The sequence below is a fragment of the Daucus carota genome, chromosome 9 (assembly GCF_001625215.2).
Source record: "Daucus carota subsp. sativus chromosome 9, DH1 v3.0, whole genome shotgun sequence".
NCBI classification, from domain to species: domain Eukaryota; kingdom Viridiplantae; phylum Streptophyta; class Magnoliopsida; order Apiales; family Apiaceae; genus Daucus; species Daucus carota.
The window spans coordinates 14,977,003-14,999,857 of NC_030389.2; the positions used below are offsets into that span (position 1 = coordinate 14,977,003).

General features: G+C 33.5%; 1 protein-coding gene across 9 annotated transcripts in view; it reads right to left on the reverse strand.

The window, feature by feature from the left end:
- Window positions 1-21,591, reverse strand: part of LOC108192309 (probable helicase CHR10) — a 33,937-nt gene extending 12,346 nt beyond the window's left edge. For 2 of the 9 annotated variants that reach the window (XR_010287585.1, XM_064084445.1), the window contains exons 1-13: window positions 21,339-21,591; window positions 20,339-21,221; window positions 20,062-20,216; window positions 16,903-17,034; window positions 16,031-16,211; window positions 15,227-15,362; window positions 14,923-15,040; window positions 14,213-14,302; window positions 13,446-13,553; window positions 13,134-13,343; window positions 10,133-10,258; window positions 9,414-10,066; window positions 8,681-8,826 (exon numbers count right to left, since the gene is read on the reverse strand). Coding sequence is in view for 7 of the 9 variants with exons in the window: in XM_064084445.1 (XP_063940515.1) it covers window positions 8,681-8,826; window positions 9,414-10,066; window positions 10,133-10,258; window positions 13,134-13,343; window positions 13,446-13,553; window positions 14,213-14,302; window positions 14,923-15,040; window positions 15,227-15,362; window positions 16,031-16,211; window positions 16,903-17,034; window positions 20,062-20,216; window positions 20,339-20,417 (2,134 nt within the window). In the remaining 2 variants the exon portion in view is untranslated. Of the gene's footprint in view, window positions 1-4,594; window positions 4,768-8,680; window positions 8,827-9,413; window positions 10,067-10,132; window positions 10,259-13,133; window positions 13,344-13,445; window positions 13,554-14,212; window positions 14,303-14,922; window positions 15,041-15,226; window positions 15,363-16,030; window positions 16,212-16,902; window positions 17,035-20,061; window positions 20,217-20,338; window positions 21,222-21,338 lie in introns of those variants that run through there. The other 7 variants (XR_010287586.1, XM_064084446.1, XM_064084451.1 and 4 more) reach the window with 7 other exon arrangements.
- Window positions 21,592-22,855: the final 1,264 nt, after the last annotated feature.

Here is a 22,855-nt window from a genome sequence, read left to right on the forward strand (position 1 = left end):
ATTCAAAGACTGAAAGCTGAGCTTGCCAGCCTGCAAATGTTTGCTTGGATACAAGATTCTTGACATCCTTTTCTATTATAGATTTTGCAGAACTACAATCAATTCTAAGCAAGAACTTTTTATTTAATAAGTCATCCAGAAATTTAGAGATGCACTTGATAATAGAAAGCATTTCTTTCTTAATAGTCGAGTATTTTGACTGAGTGAAATTCCATTTTCCCGAAGTAAATCTAACAAGCTCTTCTTTTGAAGTGTTTGGATTTATTTGTTTTAAAATTCCACCATAGCCTATATTTGAAGCATCTGTTTCAACAATCTTAAAATACTTTGGATTTGCCAAAGATAAACAAGGTAAACATTTTACCTTTGCTTTTATTCTCCTTACTGCTAGAGAATGTTCTTCAGTCCATGGCTGAGGATTTTTCTTTAGTCTAGAATACAGTATTGCTGTATCTTTAGCTAGGATCAGCAATACTGTATTCTAGACTAAAGAAAAATCCTCAGCCATGGACTGAAGAACATTCTCTAGCAGTAAGGAGAATAAAAGCAAAGGTAAAATGTTTACCTTGTTTATCTTTGGCAAATCCAAAGTATTTTAAGATTGTTGAAACAGATGCTTCAAATATAGGCTATGGTGGAATTTTAAAACAAATAAATCCAAACACTTCAAAAGAAGAGCTTGTTAGATTTACTTCGGGAAAATGGAATTTCACTCAGTCAAAATACTCGACTATTAAGAAAGAAATGCTTTCTATTATCAAGTGCATCTCTAAATTTCTGGATGACTTATTAAATAAAAAGTTCTTGCTTAGAATTGATTGTAGTTCTGCAAAATCTATAATAGAAAAGGATGTCAAGAATCTTGTATCCAAGCAAACATTTGCAGGCTGGCAAGCTCAGCTTTCAGTCTTTGAATTTGATATTCAATACATCAAAGGAGAAAATAATTCTCTTGCTGATTATCTAACCCGCGAATTTTTACAGGGTGAATGAGTACCCCTAATAGGGGCAGAGGCCGCGGCTATGGCCGAGGGCGAGGACGTGGGAGTAACAATTTGCTACCCCATACAGAATCAACTGTTCCTCTAATTGGAGACTGGACAGTATACCGAAATAATCGGGTAAGAAATGTGCAACAATTGCCTGCACCTCCTAAAAAGGAAGATATACCTTCCTCATCTTCAAAGACAATGACTTTTAAAGAGGCAGCAATTACGGAAACTCCTCCAGATCAAGAATACTTTGAAAATCCGATTACAGAAAATATTCTGTATCTTGAAGAAGAAGATATTCTTATGACTCCAAATGATGGATGGTCATTGAAAACCAGGTACCTTGAAAATAGAGGGTATGCTGCTTTGCAAAATCAGCCCAGATTATATCTGGAAATTTTGTTGACAATTACCGAATCGGTAACAATTGTTCATCATTATCAGAACAATAACCCTGAAAGTTTTATAAACTTCAGCAAATGCCACATCAACAAGGTATTAACTCCCAGAGAATGGGGATTGAATCCTAATGAGGGTAAAGCAATAAAAATTGCTGAAGGTAAATATATTTATTTCAATTACTGGGATTATATCCAAGCTTTTTCTAAAGCATTTTATTATCAAAATCCCAAGAATAAACATTCTTGGTTTTTCTCAGTAAACCCTGAAGTGCTTAATAAGCACATACCAAATTGGTTTTATGAATGGTGGTCAAAATTTGGCCCTTCTCTTGAAATTCTACCAGAAAAAATTATGAATTTATATAACTCATGGTGTGATAACAGCCCTCTGGTAACACGCATTAAATCTAAAAGATTAATTTTTGGACAATGTCCTTTCATATTTTTCTCAAAATTTCAAATTCCTTGGATTTGGAGATGGACAATTTCTATCGATAAAGACAAGCTAGGAATTCCTCTGCTACAAAGGAATTTCTTCTATAAATGGTGGACGAAGATGAGTTCTGAAGATATTCAGAAGATAGAATCCAACGTTAAGATGGTAATAAACCATGATGAAAAACAAATCCCTGATGGACAAAGTTCACAACAGACTCCAATGGAGGACCTGAAAACTTATTTTCAGAAAAAGTTCCCTAATGAATCAGATCAAAAGATCATGAAGAGGGTTTTAGACCATATGAAGAATCAATTCTTCAGTACATTTTCATTTCCTAATGAAGATCAGTCAATGAAAACGGCGTCATCACCAGGATCAATGGATTCTAATAATTCTTTTAATGTTTTAGCAGGTGAATCTCAGGAAGAAGAATATACTCCTACTCCTGAAGATTTCTGGGATGGTCTAATTGCATCCCTTACAACTTCAAATTTTAAGGGGAAAGGAAAGGATCCAGAATTATAATGATACCTTTTGCCAGAGAATTCAAAGAGATAAAAAGATTAGACTGGGAAATTCTCAGAATTAATGCTGAAAAGAATAATATCTATAAAAAATACAGTCAAGCCACCCCAGAGGAAAAGGCTAAAAGAACAGTCAGAGAAATCCAAGAAGATTTCGAAAAGTATAAGAGTCATTACCTCAATCTAAGGAATATTAAACTCTTGAGAGATTTCTTAGACGGTCGAATTCTAGAAGGAAAAAATATCACAGGGTAAAAATTATTTCCAGCTAGATGAAGACCTCAATCCAAAATCATCAAAGATTCCAGCCAGCAATAATACTTGCTTAATTAAAGTTACTTTATTAAAGTTGTTTGTTTCTTTGTACAAAGTGAACATTATGAGATGTGACGATGGGGCCCAAAGTAGCACCCGGCATCAAATATTGTCTACTTTTTTAAAGTTATTTGTTTTCTTTTTACTTTTGTAAAAGTTGTTTGTTTGTATTTGTTTGTAACGAATCCAATGAAGGGTTCTTTTCTCCCTATATAAAGGGATTTATGTAACTCTGCAGAGGAGGACTTCGGAACGGAATAAAAGTTTTCCTTTCTCTTCTCTCTTACTCATGTGCTGAGATTCTTTCAAACATTCTTAAATTCATAATCTATATTGCTAATCTATATTGATATATATATATATATATAGGGTCTTATTCCAGTACAAACTCCTTATGCTACAAATGTACAAACTGGTGATTATGACAATAATATTTAGTGATCAGCCGTTTTTAGTGTTACTAAACTCTAACAACCCCATCTCCACCTCCATCTTCACCAACTCCACCAACTCCACCTCCACCTCCTTCAGCTCCGCTTCCGCTGTCACCTCCATCATCACCACCTCCACCTCCATGCCGCCCGCCCCTTCCATAACCACCACCTCCATGTCCACCTCCATTATTTTCTATCACCACCAAATCCACTCTCACCTCCACCGTGCCCTCCCACCTCACCTCCGTCACCTCCAGCCTCACCTCCGTCGCCTGAAAACACAGCCACATCCCGGTGTCACTGTCACTAGCTTCTGTGCTGTACCCGCTGTTTCACCAATTTCTAAAGTGATAATCACTAATTTATATAGCACAAATCACTAATTTGCAAAGCGAAAATCACAAAAATATATAGCAGGAGGCGTAAACAGCGGACTTGTGGAGACGTGATGGTGGGTGAATTCGCCTCAACCTCTGCCACTACCATTGCACTACCACCGTTGACACCCCATCACCAACATCACCACTACCAAAACGTAGCATCATCAAATACCAAAAGCACCACAACTTCAGCACTAAATTATATCTATATGTTTGTATCTATCTCAATGGGAACAAAATTCAGTTGTAGCAAACTATATTGATTTACATCACGGCAGGTTGAGAGAAAGACGGAGGTAAGAGAAACGAGGAGAGAGAGAAAGTAGATCCGAGTAAAGGAAGAAAAATGGATTACTGTGTATGAGTTTTGTTATTTTTATATATGGTTTGTAGTTTGTATTCTAAGATTGGTTTGTATTTGAGCACTCCCATATATATATATATATATATATATATATATATATATATATAGGTCAACATTCTACAGAGGGACTCCTTATATGGAGTTACATAGTGCGCCACTATAAATCATCAATTTTATTATAAATTCTGTTATAGAATACATCTAAAACGTGATTTTAATATAGAATACTATAAAATAAATCTATTTTAAGTAATTTAACACTTAAAATTTGATTAAAAAAAGTATATTTTCGAAACTGATTCTACAATAGAATAATTCTGGATGATTATTATTCTGTTATAGAATCATGTTGAGATATTGCATAATTTTAGATGATCTTTGGAATAAAAAAATTGTATAACTTCGTTTTCGTTTTAATAATCAAAATTTGCAATTATATTTCATTAAAAATATAATAGAATATATATTATGTATATATTTATAATGGTGTGCTACGTAACTCCATATAAGAGGGTATGCTATGGAGTGCTACCCTATATATATATATAGGGGCTTACTCCACTAGAAACTAAATTAGCGTAGAAACTAGAAACTAGTGCCTGATCAATTTTTATCACTATTTTTAACTGCAAAAATCACTAACTTGTATATCAGAAATCATTATTTTATATATAAGAAATCTAAAAAATATAAATATATAAATACACATGTATACAACATATATCATCATTATCTTCACTCATACCACATTGATGAAACTCCTTGCATCATTTTCAACCTCTTCCACTACTGCTGCCATCACCTTCAACCATAATTTGTCTATGACCGCTTGTCACCATAACTTGTAACTATTAATGACTATTTACCACCACCACACACCTCATCTCATCATTTGCTACCATCATGGAGCTCCCACAACTATAAATGATCATCAATAATCAACCACCAATAACAATCATAAGCAAATTTTCTCAATTATCATAATTAAAAATTTACGATATTACTGTATAAAATAGTGATTAACTACATATAAATTAGAGATTGTAGTTATTAACAGTGATAGAACGAATGGTTTCTAGTTTCTAGAATAACATTCGTTTCTATTTGATCACTTGCCTATGTATGTATCTATGATATAAATTGAATAAGAATCAATTGAAACAAAAATCCTACAACTAATTGATAGTGAATCACTTATCGCTGACTTTAAGACAATTTTGTTAACATTAACTAATTTGGTTTACTTTTATATATTAATTAGTATAATAGTTTTAGTTTTTGGATTTTTAATATTATATGATATTGAAATTAAAATTAAAATATAATTATAAGATTTGTTTTTGAAACTAGAAAAAAAAATGATAAAATTAAATGTGAACATCTATTGAGCTTTGCACATCTGCTGAGCTTTGAGCGTAATGTGACTAGTGTCAAAATAAATGAATATGAATAATGAGCAATAAAGTACAGAAAAAGGATACAACTGTCTCCACACTTGCACAGTTACACACACACTTTCACAATTACCACATACATGTCTCTTTCACACTGTTCATATTCATCTTCTTCACACTTCATCTTCTTCATCATTTAAAGCAAACAAATATACATACAAACATATATGTATATTACATATCATCAAAACAATACAGCCCAAATCGATTTTCTTCCTTTCTTCCTCATTTTACGGTTGTCAGAGTAAGGATCCACGGTTCGCCGGAAATGACGAACTGGAACGCAATCCGGCTGATCCGGGTTGACTTCGACCCGTGTTCCGGTTCCCGTGTTCCGGTTCGCGGTACATCCTATGGATCCGCGAACTGGGTAACACTGGTCAAAGGCTAGTACTATGGCATTAAAATCTCATAAATTGATGAAATATATCAATGGGAAGTCCAAACAACCTTCGGAAAGTGATTCCAATTTCGATGATTGGGAATCTAAAAATGCCATGGTTTGTTCATGGTTATTTACTCCATGGAAGTGCATATTCGCAAAAGTTACATCTTTATTGATACTGTTGAGGAGGTGAGGAATTCTCTCGTCCGAACTTATTCCTTCTCTGGAAATGTGGCCAAGCGCTTCGAGGTAAAGCAGAAGATATGGGCATTGATTCAAGGAGATCAAACAGTAGCTCAGTATGTTCTAAGTGTTGTACTGGTAGATTGTGGTGTGTATGTGGAATTGTGTGGAGTGCAGTGAATTGCTTGTAGTCTTGTTGTTGTGTGCGAATTTGTAGTTTAAGTGAAGTTTCTCAGCTGTGAAAGTAAACTGCTGTAGTGAATTGACGGTGTGCAATTGGTAGTAGTGTGGCTGCGTTGCTTTGTGCGATTGAGAGAATTGGTAAGTAGTAGTGCTGAGTTCTGGATTGTGAAGGTGTCACGGTTGTGAGAAGGGAGTGATAACTGAAGGAATGGACTGTAAGTGTTTGATAATTGTATGTGAGTGTTAGCAATTACTACAAAAAGTTCTTCCAGGAAAAGAAAGCACTTGTCCAGGCAATGCAATCTGTCCACCTACAAACTTGATCAATGAGGACATGGATGCATTAAGGGGGGAGGATTGTTAGGATCTGTGTTTTGCTAGTGCTTAGTGATAATAAGATAGTAGTTGTAAAATAGTAGGAGTAAGGGCAGTTTAGTCTTTTCAGGAGTTGATTAATATTCCAGGTCTATAAATACTTGTAGGTATAAATCTGGTTTATGCGTTATGAAATATCAGAAAAAGGGACTTGGTTCCACCAACTGATTCTCTCTCTTAATCTCTACTCTTTGTATAACAGCATTCTGACTTCTCTCTAGTGTTTCTATCTCTCTTAGCTTTTATCCCTGAAGTCTATCGATCTCTACCTGTTTTCTACTTGTTTCTACCCTTAATCAAGCTATAATCTTCTGTTTTATTATTACTCGATTACCTTATATAAAAACACAAAAAAAAAAATAATATTGGCTAAATGATGTTAGTAGTTCAGCACAGTCTTGTTCAATCCTTTTTTACGAAATTATACATATTTTGTCAAAGTTACCCACGTAATTAAATTCTATAGCTAAATAGAACTAAATAACTTATATCATAATAATGACAGTTTAGTTGTGTAAAATGAGCATAAAAAATAATATTGCATAACTGTATATATCTGTATATCAAAATATTTTGTCTATTGTAAATTTGTAATAATGTTTAATTTATTTATCACTGAAACATTGATAAGTAAAAAAGTTAAATCTGAATAATGCTTAGTACTATCAAATTAAAATGATGGTAATTGCAGGGGATCATGGTAATTGTTATGTTGAAATATAATTAAAATGATTTCTGTTGAGTATTATTAACACACTGTTTACAAATTAATAGAGTATAATATAATATAAATATATAGCAACATATATGTAACCTGTCATTCATCATGAATGATGAATGCTTGAACAAATTGGCTTCCATTAAAATTATTGGATTTTGTACCTCTTGTTTGCTACTAGATTTTTGTGCTTTTATTTTAAGTACTCAAGTACCGGTGGTTTTGGCTTGTATCCGGAGTCCGGACGATATTTTAGTTATTTTTTGGTTTTAAAATCTTCAATTTATTATAAATATAAAATCTGAAATCCACATCTACCAATTAATTTGGGTATGTGTAAGTTCTATATAAGGTTCATATTAGTAGTCGTTTTAGGTAAAATGAAGGCAGATATACCACGATATCATTACCAAATGACTTACGTTCCATGAAGCCAGCACACTGAATAGAGTAAATAGATAACTAAGGGAAAAAAAAGTTGATTCAGGCAAGGTACGATCAATTTTAAATATGCTCACCTGTAATTTCAGGAAAAAAGTTGATTCAGGAAAAAAATTGTTTTTAAAAAAATAAAGAATTAGAGGGCATCTTAAAAAAAAGATGTAAAAATTGAAAAACATCGGAGTGGATATTTCTTATATTGTAATAAAACAGAAATCCATTTTCCCAAAAAAAAAAATTTAGAATTCATGTTTAGTTTAATATTAAAGTTAATAATTGTTTTAACAAACAACGAGATTTTTATACCAAATTATATGATGCATGAAAAAGTTTATTTTTCATTTATAATAATAAAAAATGAATTATGAATCGTAAAAACACCAAAAAAAAGCCATGCATAGCAGACACAAATGAAATCTGCTGTTGTCCACTTAAATTCATTTTGAAAATACATGCAGTTAGAAATCACATTACGAAGCAGTGAAGAAAATAAAACTTTAACAAAAAAATATGAAACATTAACAGAAGAGAGGCATTATCGGCGGAGAAGAAAAAACCCATGCTTGCAAGATGAATCTGTAGGCAGCTGTTTTGAAACTGAAAACAAAAGGCAAACCTCCGTAGAGAACATTTATATTACCCATTCACAAATAAAAAGTCCAATCTACTCATATACAGCCCAATACTAATCCATATTAGAAATATCCAGTTTAAGTTTCACAAGAATAAATTAAAAATGGAGAACAAATTATTGGGAAAGCAACTCCAACAAGTAAATAAAATATTTTATATTCATTATTATTTAAAAAGAAGAAAAAAAATTAAACATTAAAAATGCCTTAGCGAAGCGGGCAAAAATACTAGTAAATATAAAATCTGAAATCCACATCTACCAATTATTTTGGGTATGTGTAAGTTCTATATAAGGTTCATATTAGTAGTCGTTTTAGGTAAAATGAAGGCAGATATACCACGATATCATTACCAAATGACTTACATTCCATGAAGCCAGCACACTGAATAGAGTAAATAGATAACTAAGGGAAAAAAAGTTGATTCAGGCAAGGTACGATCAATTTTAAATATGCTCACCTGTAATTTCTAGAAGATGCAGATCACCAAGATGAAGATCATCAAATTCAGATGCACGCTCATATGCTTTAGGAACACTATCAGAGAGCTTCGCCAGAGCATTAAATAATCCTCCACGGCCCCAGTTGCCAGAGTCATCAACACAACTGTCAAACCAAATAATGCATGAATAAAAAAAACATTTGCGATGTGTATACCCAGAAAGAAGATTTTGAAAGGAATTCATATATCAACAAGTTGAACCATCTCAAGAGACTTGATTGCACATATTCAGAACCCGATTAACCATTAAGTGAAGGTTATCAGTTGTTTAAGAAACCCTACTAGTTGTGACTTGTGATGTAAACTAAAATAATAACCATACCACATGTACTATTATTCAAGTCCAGCTAAAGTCTCTAGAGTTGAGGCAAGTCTTTATAGTGTTTACATCTTGTATTCTTATTGTTAACGGAACCTTTTACATGCAAGAGCCATGTACACGAAGTAAATAGTTATATTAGTGGATACATTCTAATTAAGACTTCAGATCACCATCTATGTACCATTAACACAATGTATACCAATTAAACTCCCTGTCCATCTCACAGGCAAAGAAATTATCCTCAACCATATATGTGTATGCATACCAGCCTATCACACAAATTTAATACACATAAATATGGCATTTAATCCTAAGCACTTCTATAACAAATAAAGAAATAGAGCATAAGCAATTGGAGAAGCTTGAAACCTGAATATAATTGTAGGTTCTGATGGACAAACTTTTGATGGTTGTGTACAATCCCCATAAACGAAATTAACACTGCCAGAATCTGATGTAATATCCATATCAACATGGCTGATATGATCCTTAACTGCTAATGAACTGTATCCAAGAGCTTCCCATTTGGCCAATTTTTTCTCCTCTGCTTTCTTCCTTGCAGCCTCAACCTTATGATGCTTCTGTTCAGGTAATCTTCTTCTACTTTCCAATTCCATGACAGGATCGTTAGTAACTTGGGACTGATTATTAAATTTTTGAACCCATGACAAATATGAAGCTTCTTCCAGACCTAAATCAAAGGTGACAGAAGATGGCATGATGTCATGGAGTTCAGAAATACCCCGTGGATCAATTTCTAGCTTCTTGTCATCATTATCTGATTTCAGTCCGTCTCTAAATGCAAGAACCTTTTCAACTGCGGCATCCATTTCCATCTTACTCGGCTGATCAGAATTTTCACCGCTCATTTCGGTCAGATCAAATTTCTGAAGTCCAAATATAACAGCTCGCAAGTCTCCAACTTCACCTCCCATGTTTTCTTTTCCCTCACTATCCATAACATTTCCCCCCACAACATTGTGACTCAGCTGCAACTTCCTGTCTGCTCTACGCATGATAACCTATATCATTATACACCATCAGATAATATGCTTTTTACGGGTGAAAGCTTGCACATAATATCTCACCTCTTCTACGGTTTGGGCAGTAACTAAATTTATGCATAGAACATGATTCATTTGACCAATTCGGTGAGCGCGCTGCAAAGCCTGCTTATCGACCTGTGGATTCCAGTCTTGCTCATAAAAAATGACCTGCAGTTGTAGTAGATTATTTCGACTAAATTGTAATTTAGAGTGGTCCGAGCCAGAATTAGCCACCCCAACCTCAAAGTAACATCACAATGCACAGGCTTAGTTTAGTATTAACTACCAATTCATATTCATACACAAAACACAGAAAGTTATACACTGCAAACTTTAAAAGGACACTAACATGAGCTCTCTCATAAACTACTAACCCATCTAAGCAGCAACATACACATCTACAAGCACTATTAAGATATGTTGGAATGGGCAGCTACGGATACACCCAGTATTGTTTATTGTATAATTTAATCATCATACTAAAAATTCCCAACTCACTATTAAACATATTGTAATAGTAGTAAACTAGTAATGCATTCACTAATTTACTTCACACAAGTACAAGTTCTACCAAACATTGTCCGGTATAGCGACTCCGCGTCAAGTTAGTAAGACTTCTATAGAATAAATCGAGTATAAACCAATTTTCTTATTCGCAGATAGAGTTTGTCCGGACTGTGAACATAGACTTGTGTGCTAGTAGGCGGTAGGCCTACTGGCCCATGAAATTCTGAAATATGCAGACCAGGTTGAAGTAAATGAAAATCATTAGTCACTACAAGACCCATCAAACTCATTTTAAAATTTAGTTGGCCTCTTTATTAACTTCGAATAAATAGCATCATCACGGCATAAACAAGAACCATTACTTCATCTTGTTTTCACTAGTTCTATGTCAAGAATGCAGCAGCAGTATAGTACCAGCAGTAGTATGCTATATAGTAGTAATGGTAGATAGGTATTTCAAGAGTAGGTTAGTATGGGAGTAGTATTAATAGCAGCACCATTGGTTATTTCTGTTGTGATTTGATATATGAAAAAGAAAGTTGTTCCACAACTCATTCTCTCTCTTGGGTTTCTCCGTCTCTAAAACTCTGTTTTCTTCTACAAGTTTCTAATCTCTCTCTCTCTCTCTTGCAACATTTGTGCTCTTTCTCTCTGTGCTCTATCTCTCTACTGCTAAATCTTTCTGTCTTTTACCTGTTATATGCTTATTTCTCGCTCAAAGCTAAACAAAACCACAAAAATACCTGTAAACCATCTCAGGAACCATTGATTCCTGAAATCAAGTGCATTAACATTTCTTATATTCTCAACCTAACTACTCCAAAAACACAAACTATTTTTCCTTTTAGGAACTCCATAAATAGATAATCCACTAATAATCAGTACAACCACACGTAGTAGGTAATATACAAAACATATGATCTTGAACTGCCAAAAGAAACACTTACAATGGGAATTTCACGGGTAAACCCTCACGACAAACGAGTCACAATACTATCATTACTAGGCCTTATCACAAGAACTATTAAAATTCAGTTCATGGCCAAAGTCCGTACATGGGGGTGTTATCCAGGCATCACTCTTCAGCAGCTTGAGCTGGGGTTGATCGATTTTTTAGTAGAAATCGAAAAAATAATTATATTATTTTCAAACAGAGGTAGTTTAACCTAGGAGTTGTGCAATTGAATGTAGGGCTGTCAAAAAAATCCGAAAAATCCGATATTCGTCCGAAATATGTGTGTTTGTATTCGAAAAAAAGCGGATATTGTCCGTATCCGAAGTGAACCGGATATTATCCGTATCTGAATTCGAATGTTTAGGATACGGATACGGATATAGGCACATCCGCATCCGAAAATATCCAAATCCAAAATTAATTAATTAATTAATTAACATATTTATTATATATTTATAAAAAATATTAAAATATAATATTTATCTAACTGTTTACTATATTATACAAGTATCATTTATATTTTAGTATTTTAGATCATATATTCAACTAATTGATTTAGTAACAGTTTGACACCAGGCACTCACCAGTTCAGTAGTTCACCCTAGAATCTAAATCCCTAATCCCCCGCCTGGCCGCCTCTTCATTTTCTCTCACGCCGCATCCTACAGTCACAGTCTTCTCTGATTCTCTGAATCTTCGATACTTTTTCTCTAAAAAAAGGTGCGATCCACAACCCTAATCCTAATTCCTTTATTCTACTAGTGTCAATACTTGTATCTCCTCTTTTGTATCTCCTGTTTGAATCCCAAACTATCTTTTCTTTTCATCATCTTACACACTTTTATGAAATTACAGCTAATGCTTCAAGTTCGACTCCATGTGCGTCATCAAGATCAGTTGAAATGATATCAACGAAGTGTGCAGATAATATATCTAAGAGCATCGATCTGGATTGCACAACTTTTATAAAAAAATTCAATTTTTGATAAATGATTTCGGATCCGGATATTATCCATATCCGAATAATATCCGACGGATTCGGATAAAAATATTTATTTCTCGGATATTTCCGGATACGGATTCGGATACGGTTCCAGACTTCCAGATTCGGATATAGTTGTATCTGTATCCTAATTATCCGTTTGACAGCCCTAATTGAATGTTCAAACTTTGATTATGAATGCTGAATATATGAGGGAATATGAAATGAAGAGCATAAAGGACCTCACTGTTGGATTAATTTTGTGGTTCTAAGTTCTAACCTGCTAATTTCTATTAATTCCAATTTCCTCTTTTTTTTTAGTTTCAAAAAAAGAAGAGCTAGGATTTCCTTGACATTCAATAATATTTGGAAGACAAGGATAAGGTTTTCTTGACCAATGGAATAGCACTACAAAAGGGATTGGAACATAGCTGTTTCATTTAGTAAAAGTTGTAATACAATGCTGACAGCAAAGTGGCAGAGGATGTGTTCCTTTAAGCTTTATTTTTACTTTTGTAAGTATATACTACTGTATAAGAAGTTATTGCATCTTATACTCACTATTATCTGTCAAAGCGATAGATATGAAGAATGCTTACAGTGTCAGCAGCAACAAGATTTAAGCCAACTCCCCCAGCTCTTGTAGAGATCATAAAAACAAATGCATTATTCTTATCGTCTTGGGCTTCAAAACACGGATCTCTTTTAACTGCTACTTTACTGAATTTTCTAATTGCAGCAAATCGCTCCTCGGCACGAATTGAACCATCAAGACGCTCATATGAATATTTCCTCAACTCCAAAAAGTCCTATATCTCAAAGTGAGAGATATTTACTAGATTAAATGCTTTTATTTAACTAAGTGGTAAATGTTAGTGTCATTAAAAAGAATATAGAAGTACTTTACTAACCTGCAATATGTCAAGGGTATGGGTCATCTGGGCAAACAGAAGAACACGATGTCCAGAGTCATGTAGCTTTTGAAGGAGCTGGTCCAAGATTAAGAGTTTACCACTGGCCTGAAATATATACCAAGCTTATTACGGCGCCGAGTCGAGCCTCGGCGCCCGGATACCTTGGAATCGACTAGTCGACAAGTCGCCCGACTAGTCGTAAAAAGTCGACAAGTCATTCATATACATATTTTTACTAGATTTAATATATAAAATATAGTTGAACACACATCAGTTCATAGTTTGAATCAAAAGTAAAAGATAATAAGCAACAGGGAGATGTATACGACGTAGCAGATTGTTAGTTCACATATAAATTGAAGCCAGAAAGTGGTGATAGGAAAGAAATACTAATGTGAAGTTGAAATGATACAAAGATCAGGGAGACACTGATATGTTGAAAATAAGTCGCCAGACTAAATAAGTCGTTGCTTGACTTTTTCTATAAAACGACTTGTCGACTAGTCGTTGACTAGTCGACTGATAACAATGATATATACGAACAGAACAGAACAAACCACCAGGGAGAAGAAATAATAAGAAGACAACAAATTACATATCATATAACAAGAAAGACATAATAAGATTGTCCATAGTCATATGATGGTGCGACTTATGCACTTCCTTTTTTCTCGGTTCTGATGTGTAGTACAAAATATAGGAACCAAAATTTTTATGTATAAATATTAAGTTATTAACAGTTAAAGAGCTGAAACATATGATACCTGAACTAAGTGTTCACCCTCTACATATGGTTCAGGTTCTATACCAGGAAAAAGGTAAGGATGACTACAAGCTTTCCTTAGTTGCATTACCTGAAAATGGCAAAAAAAAAAAATTTAGTGAAATTAAAAAAACATTATAATAGTAACTTACCAATTACTACTCTTCCACGGCAACTATCTCCATAATAGCGAGAAAAACAATCAGAACAGCTTAGTTTAGGAAATTATACACCAAGCAAAATAGGTTGGACTCAAGTGGCACACACAGTAGATGTGTATTACAAAGCACACAAATAAACCTACGCACAACATAAATTTTCGTTTAACTGAAATGCACTCAAGTGACAGCCCAAAGCACATGACACTCGAAAGAAGGGCATAGCACCTACATGCAATTAACGCACAAGTCAACAAACAGGTGGTCAAAGGGCTGAAGGGGCCAGATTATACAAAAAAAATTGTAGTCAGTAGAAATACTAATATTATATAGCAAAAATATATCAGTACAAAAATCTTATTATAAACAGGAAAACGACAAATAATATAATTGCAGACTATTAATATATTTCCCAAATCTTAATGTCCCGAATAAGTTGATTATCTTTGTGTGTTACCATTAAGAAATAGTTCACACTTCACTGCTATAGTTTCTTAAATATATAAGTAAAACAAACAGAACATATTACTGTGATGTGAAGAAATTCACATACAATATTTTGTAGGGACTGATGGCTAGAAGTGCCAGAAGCAATTGTGACAAGCCTGGGAAGCTCCTTCCTTAATATTGATATATAGACTTTCTTCTGTAAGACCGCCAGTGGTGCCATCCTATATAGATGAAAAAATATCTTACTCTGTTTTCTATCTTTTGCAGCTATCATAATATAATTTCGAGGTGGTCTTTTAAAGACAGGTGCATAGCAAGAAGCATAAAGCTTTAAAATTATATGTTCAATTGGTTGTAGTGATACATGATGCAAAACTCCAGAAAGATAGCTGTAATGATGAACTAACAAAGTGATCTCAGTTAGAGGTGGCAGCACAAGAGATCCAGACTCCATAAGCATATATTTTGTTCTTCGCAGCATTAATGCACCCAGAATGTATCTTAATACTTTAAACTGTTCTTTCACTTTCTCTGCATCCTGACCTGCTTAAAAAAACCATCTAAAAGTGTTTAATTTTGCTTTATAAAAAAATTTGCTAAATATTCTATAAGCTACAATGACATAAGAAAAATTATGGGAGCAGAAACATAACAGCCTCTAAATCAATTTATAATTCATTAATACATCTAATCCAAAAGACAGAGCTATAGAAACAAAATAAAGCACATAAAAACGTGTGTACATAAATACTAGAAAATGTGGGCCTCTGTTGTATCAATACAAGTCACTCGTGTTCTTCACCGAAAACAGTAAAAACGTCTTATACAGAGGACTAGTTTATCAGAATGCCATTACTAGGATTTGTAATTTGGTGGGAACGTCACAGGACCCTACAGTACACAAATAACATATGTAGCCAAGTATGATAAAAGTACCAAAATCCAAGACTGGCTATAAACTTGAAAGATGTGTATGGTCCATCTTATATGCCAGCTCAGCTGTTACCCTGTTATGACTTATGATCATGTCCCCTACTTTGGGACATTTCTGAAATGCATTCACCTATTGTCTGTGTATATAACTTTGTATAGCATCAAGGTGTGACCAAAAGCATAGTGAACCAGCATCAAGATGTGACCAACATAAAAGTGCTCTTATGCTTCATAAACTAAGTTAATTCACACATGAGCTCATGCAAAGAAACCAGTACCATATGCAGAATCTCCATCTTCTTTAAATGTAGAAAGAAATTGTTCTCGTGTCCCAAAGATTGAGGGCATACAAAAATGCATTAATGCCCAAAGTTCAGTGAGGTTGTTCTGAATAGGAGTTCCAGTCATCAGTAACCGTCTGGGCATTACAAAATGATCTCTGAGAACATTATACAAGACCTGCAACACAGAAATTAGAGAGCTGCATCTAATATAGCAGCAGTAACGACTGACTTTAGACTTTCTTATATATTGAGAAGGCCTAGTAATTTGGTGTACTTGGAGGATTCATAACAGTTTAACTTTACAAAGTTCCATCTGTGTAAAAACTTGCAAAGTGCCTTCTAGGATGAACAAACATTTACTTGTAGTACTAATATAGTAGCTAAGCATCCTAAAATAGTAGACATTCTTATACAATATAGATGTATCTACATATAGCTAGATTGAACAAAATAAGCTACTTGTACTAGTGATGTTTTCGCTACATATTCTGAAAGAAAATAAGTTGATACACCAATACATAAATCTTTTAACAAGGGTAAAACTCTCAGCACATATGATGGATATCACTCCAATTTTCCAGTTACTAGTCAATTACTTTCCTGCTCCCAACATGAAACAAATCTGCACCCTTATACAGTATTGTTAATGTTCCATCAGATAAATGACTATAGGAACAACCGAACAAAGCTCAAGCATTTGAGTAACAATTTGTAATGAGTCGATGACCCATAAGGACAAAGGAGCAACTAATATTTGCATACAGTACAATCTCATATAGTACTTTGACAATCAAAAAATCTTTAGAGAATGAGGTTACCCATGTTTAAGATATGCACATCGATATAGAAAAAAGGAGGAATCATACACTAGACGGATTCTTGAGTCTTTGTGCTTCATCAATGACGGCATAATACCATGGAAATTGCGAGAGAAAATCTTGATCCATCAACGCTATATCATATGTAGTCAATAAGACATCAAAAGGAAGTGATTTTACCTGTACCATTGATTTAATTTATATTAAAAAAACAAGGACCATTACTGTATGCAGCTCATAAGAAAACAAGAAAATGCAAGTCAGGAAGAAATCTCAGTTGCAAAATGCTTATATTGTAAACTATAACTCATTATGTTGCAATTAGTATTGAATTTATTATGCTTTTACATACTTTTTAAATCATATGAGTAGTATAGGAACCTTGGTTTTACAATTGTTTTGGAGTAAACAGTGTTCACTCAACAATCTCAAAGTACCTGTAAAATGTGAAGATCCAGGTCTGTTACAATATGATAGAATATCCAATTATTAAGATTTAGATATGATCCCATGCAATGTATATCCATCTATGATCGTTAAAAGCATCTACAACACTTTTTACGATTGTGTGATGCATAGTGAGATGGATTTCTTTTTCTTGTTCATAAACAGAGCAGATCGTATTCTTGCATCTACAAAAAAAATTGTGGACACTCAAACATAATAACTGGGATATGATTAATGAATAATATCATACTATAGTAAAAGGCTATGTAGGAGCAAGCACAACCAAAATTTGCATATAGTTTACAGCTCTATGTAGTCTTTATGTTTAGGAGTTCCCGACTAAACAACCAATTTGGCTGCCAAAACATCCTTCCTACCACTTCAATATCAAATTTGAAACCTTGAAGTTCAATTCTTTCTCTGTAGTTTTCGAACTTTTACTTTTACTTTTAGAAAACAAAACCTCAAAATTTAATATAGTTAAAACTTAAAACTGGTGACCATTTGCCTGCCAAAACCATAAATATATATTAAAATTACTAACATAATAACAGCATAAGTTAGAAACAGCCCTAGCCTAAAAAAATCAACAATTGATTCATGTATTTAGTATATATATATATACATATATACATATATATATATATATATATAAATTCAGATACCAAAACTTTAGCATGTCTAAAAACATAGCAGCGAGTTGCTTTTAAATATTAGATTAATTTTGTACAAATATAAAAAAACATTTCTTTATTTAAAAACTCTATTTGAATGGCCACAAATTTTAGAAATTATGCATGTATTTAATTTTTTATAATCAAAACATTGTGTCGAGTAGAATTTAATTTGTATACAGAAATAGTTGTTTCAAAAAGGTTACGGTTCAATTTTTCTTAAATATAATTAATAAAATAATAAATTTATATTACGTCTTGTACCAATGCGAAAACAAAAAATCTTAATCTGAAAATGAAATAACTATTTTAATTTGCATCAGTACTTAAGTAATCTATGTTACTCGGACTCTTTATTTTGCCTCAAAATACCCATGTCGGACACTCGACACTTGGACTAGGACAGTTATATTAGTCCAAAAACATGTAAATTTTTCGAAATAAAACCGAGTCCGTCACGTGGACACGTATCCATGTCGGAGACTTCTAGCCGAGTCCAAGTAACATAGCTCAAGATACATTGCATCTTTCTGTGTACTTTGATGTGGGATGTTGCTGCTAAATAACAAGGTTAAATTTTCAACTCCGTCAAACTTTAATTTTTTTTATAATTTATTTGTGTTGAGTAGAATTTAATTTGTGTACAAGAAAATTTTGTTTTAAAAAGGTTACGGATTAATCTTTCTTAAATATAATTAATAAACATAAATAAATTTATATTACATATTGTATTAATGCAAAAACAAAAAAAAAACTTGATCTGAAAATGAAATAACTATTATAAGTTACATCATTACTTAAATTACTTTACATTGCATCTTTTATTCAAAGTAATTTTAATATTTAGGAATGAAAGAGCTTCATCAGGATTTGGGACCTATAAGGCCCATGGTCCCTCCTAAACTCGAAAAAACACTACTTAAACTTTCATTACTTTTATAGAATAAACAATAGGTTACCCTAATATTGTAACTCAAGCTCCATAGAATAAACAATACAGTTAAACCTCTTTAAAGTAATAACGTTGGGACCAACGAAAAATATTACTTTATCGAGTTTATTACTTTATCGAGAGTAAAAAAACACTATGTACATTATGTTGGGGCCAGAAAAAAATATTACTTTAGTGAGGATATTACTTTATCGATTATTACTTAATCGAGGTTCAACTGTAGGTTACCCTAGTATTGTAACTCAAGCTCCACCTTTGTTCTAGAGTATATTTAGTTAGTTTTATCCATGGCTAGCAATACGAGGGATTGTTTTAATTAGTTTTATCCATGGCTAGCAATACTAGGGAATTGTTCCAATTGGGTTTTCAAAAGACCCAGACTCCACTATCACACATTTTCCTGGGGAACCATCAAATAATAAGAAAGAGTTATTGTATACTTATTGTAAACTTATTTTTGGTATTTGTGAGAAATTAATCAACTATTGGAAATTATGATAATCTTAATAATATATAATTTGAGGCTATCTTTAGTTATTCGGTTTTTCTATGGTGTGCCCATGGGCACATCCTATGTACCAAATTCTATGCATCTAACTCATTTGATTGGTTCATGTCTCTTAATAATGGTGGACCCCCTTGCATATACAACAACCACACCAATCAAAATAAGCTAAATGCAAAAGAATTAGTTCTTAGCATGTACCCACGGGCACACACTAGACAAACCCTTACTTGTTTTACTTTTTACTCTAGAAATCATATTTCAATACAAAGACAAGTATTTTAATTTCAACATGCGGATGTGATACAATTGAATTGTGACTACTGAGAGTCCCTGTCTTTCTTATGGACTGTAATGCACTATATTCCCCACTTCAATAGTTGCGTAATCCTAGTGTTAGAGCTTTTATTAATGTCGAATCACTTGAGTTCTATCTTTTTTAATGTTTAGATTGTAATTATTTCTATTTAAGTTCTTATCTGCTGTCATGCATCAGGTACCAGAATATACATATACATCTTGAAACCACATGGTAATATGGTAGTAGTATCACACATAGAGACAGACACATAACAATATATGACCATGTATTATCTTTTCTAGCACAAAGTGTCAGATTTGGGACTTACATCACCTTCCCCTTTTACATGATTATTATAGATATTCCTTCGTAGGCTACGTCGATGATCCTTATCCCCAACATAACTAAGGAGTCTTAATTTTGGTGCAAAATTTGCTGTCTCTGACACCCAACCTTCAGTTACACTGAGTGGACATAGTACTACTGCAAATAGTATAACAAAAGCTAGTAGGGTGATAATGATGAAAACGCATGGAACTTTTTAAACATTATAAGCACAAGCATTAAGATAAGATAAGATAAGATTAGATAATAATATTACTCACAAAATGGCCCAGGAATTTTTTGGCAAACTTTCAAATAGCTCAGGAAGGAGATAGCTTGCAATGTCTTACCAAGACCCATCTGCAACAAGCCCTTGTCATGTTAGAGTGGTGTATTGTATTCTAACATTTTCTCTCGCAGGTCAGCTAACCCATTTTCAGGATATTTGGCACTACAGATATATGACGAAAACAATTATGCATCATTTACTAATAAAACTTATATCAAGGGACACTTACAGATGGGTACATATTTCACAGCTATTCCTAAAAAGAAGAAAACACTGCTTTTTACAGTATTGAAGAAAAAGTATGCAAAACTGAATTACTCAACTACACGACCGTAAAGCCAGCATCAGCACATCAGGCATTCATTACGGACCAATAGTGAGAGTTTGCCTAATGTTAAGAGCTACTCCCTCCGTCCCACTCATTTCTATAGAGTTTTTTTCATTGCTTGGGACTCATTTTAAGGTTTTTATAAAATATAGCTCTATAACTTAATTTTAAAAAAAAATTGTTTCTGAAAAAAAATTTAAATATTAAAATTTTATTCAGAATAAAAAAAATGTAATATAATTTGCGGAACTATATTTTATAAGAACCACACAATGCGTGTCGAGCCCTCTGTCCAGGCTACCCGCCGGGACATAGGGAGTAATTTGTTCCACTTCATCCAATATATCACCACTCTAATTAGTTTCCATTTGACATAACTTTCCGATAAGTAAATACAGCACACCAAAATGTACTATATCATATCAGGAAAATTAAAAAAAAAAAAATACTACTTTATGATATAAACACAGACACACACACAATATGTATGTATACACTTGACTCCACATTTCAATAATTCCTTGATGTGCAGAACATACCTCATCACCTGAAACATGAAATACAAACATCACACATATGAAATAAGGAACATGAAATGGAAGAATTGGACTAGTATAAACCCTAATCAGTGTGCGTGTGAGTAGAGAAAGATGTAAATTGTTACCGAGGATGACGTTTACACCGAGATGGTATCTTCGAATAAGCCACGAGACACCTTCTACTTGGTGAGGTTTAAGCGTAGCCGTGATAGCAATGTCGGATAAGTTGACATCGATGTTGTTCGAGTCTCCGGTCAAGATAGTTTTCGCGGCACCGATTAGTCTGTGCTTGTAGTTCATTTTTGCTTTTCAATTTGGACGATGGAAGCCGGTGGCGGTTCCTTTCTTAATACCTCGGGTTTTTTTTTTTCTCGAATAAAGAAAGTATTGCTGTTATAAATCTTCAATAATTTATTGAGCTATGTTATACGTAGACCGGCAATTTTTCGTAGGACACGAAAAATCCACGAACACAAATGAGGGTTTTGTATTTGCGTTTTAGGTAGACGACACGACACGAGATATACGAAATAAATATAATATTCTAATTAAATATTAATATTTAATTATAAATATGTTTATTTATAATAAATAGGGGTGAGAAAAAACGAATCTAAACCGAAATTGAACCCGAAACTAGTAAAACCGATCCGAACTGAAACCGAAAATTTTAAAACAGAACCGATTCTAATGGATACGGTTCCGATTTTAAATGAAAACCGAACCAAAAATAAAGGGAACCAAACCGATTATTAAAAGAATAATAAATAATATTCATTTATACAATTTTATACAAAAAATATATGAGCTAAATTAATATCTCACAGTATACTATGAGTTATCAACTAATATATTGATTGTATATAGTAGAGTAGTACTGTAATAGTGGAACAGTGAGTATAAATCTCATAAGTTTAAATATATAAGTGTGATTGTCAGAGTGAATAAAGCACAAATTAATATTTTAGTTATTATAAGTTATTTTAGTTATCATGAAAAGAATAGCGTCAGCCAGCTAATCCAAATCATTTCCTTCGTTTAAAAACCTCGTCAGTTGTTGCTTTTCTCGGCAGTTGAAGTCTTGAAGACATATTAAAACTTTGAATTCTTATTCTATCAGGTAAACGATAATCTCTATCTTGCAAGCTTAGTGTTTTGATTGTTGTTAGGCAATGGTTGTTTTTTTTTTTTTGAACAGCAAGCGAAATACATTAAAATAAAGAAACCTCCAGTTGTAGTAGGAGGGAGAACAACAGTACAGACCCAATAGCAGCACAAACCAACCTAACAAAGGACCTAGAGATAGAGAAACTAGACAAAGACAAACCAAGCAAGAAGACCTAGACACAGACAAGACCTATTCAAGAACCCCGACCACCGATCCATGCAACATACATTAGGCAACCATCACCACCGAGTCATCCCCCTCTTCATCCTCCGTTAACTCATCTGCATAAACTAGGTCATGAATCTCCATCTCCCCCTGGTTTCCACCAAACTGACCCCCATGAAGACCAACAGAGTTCATGAACTGAGCTGCGTGGCCAGGGCCATTCGGAGCACCCTACCCCAGTTCCAAAGCCTGATCAAACAATTCCATTTCATCACCATTCATCTGAACATCCTGGTATCTGGGGTCATG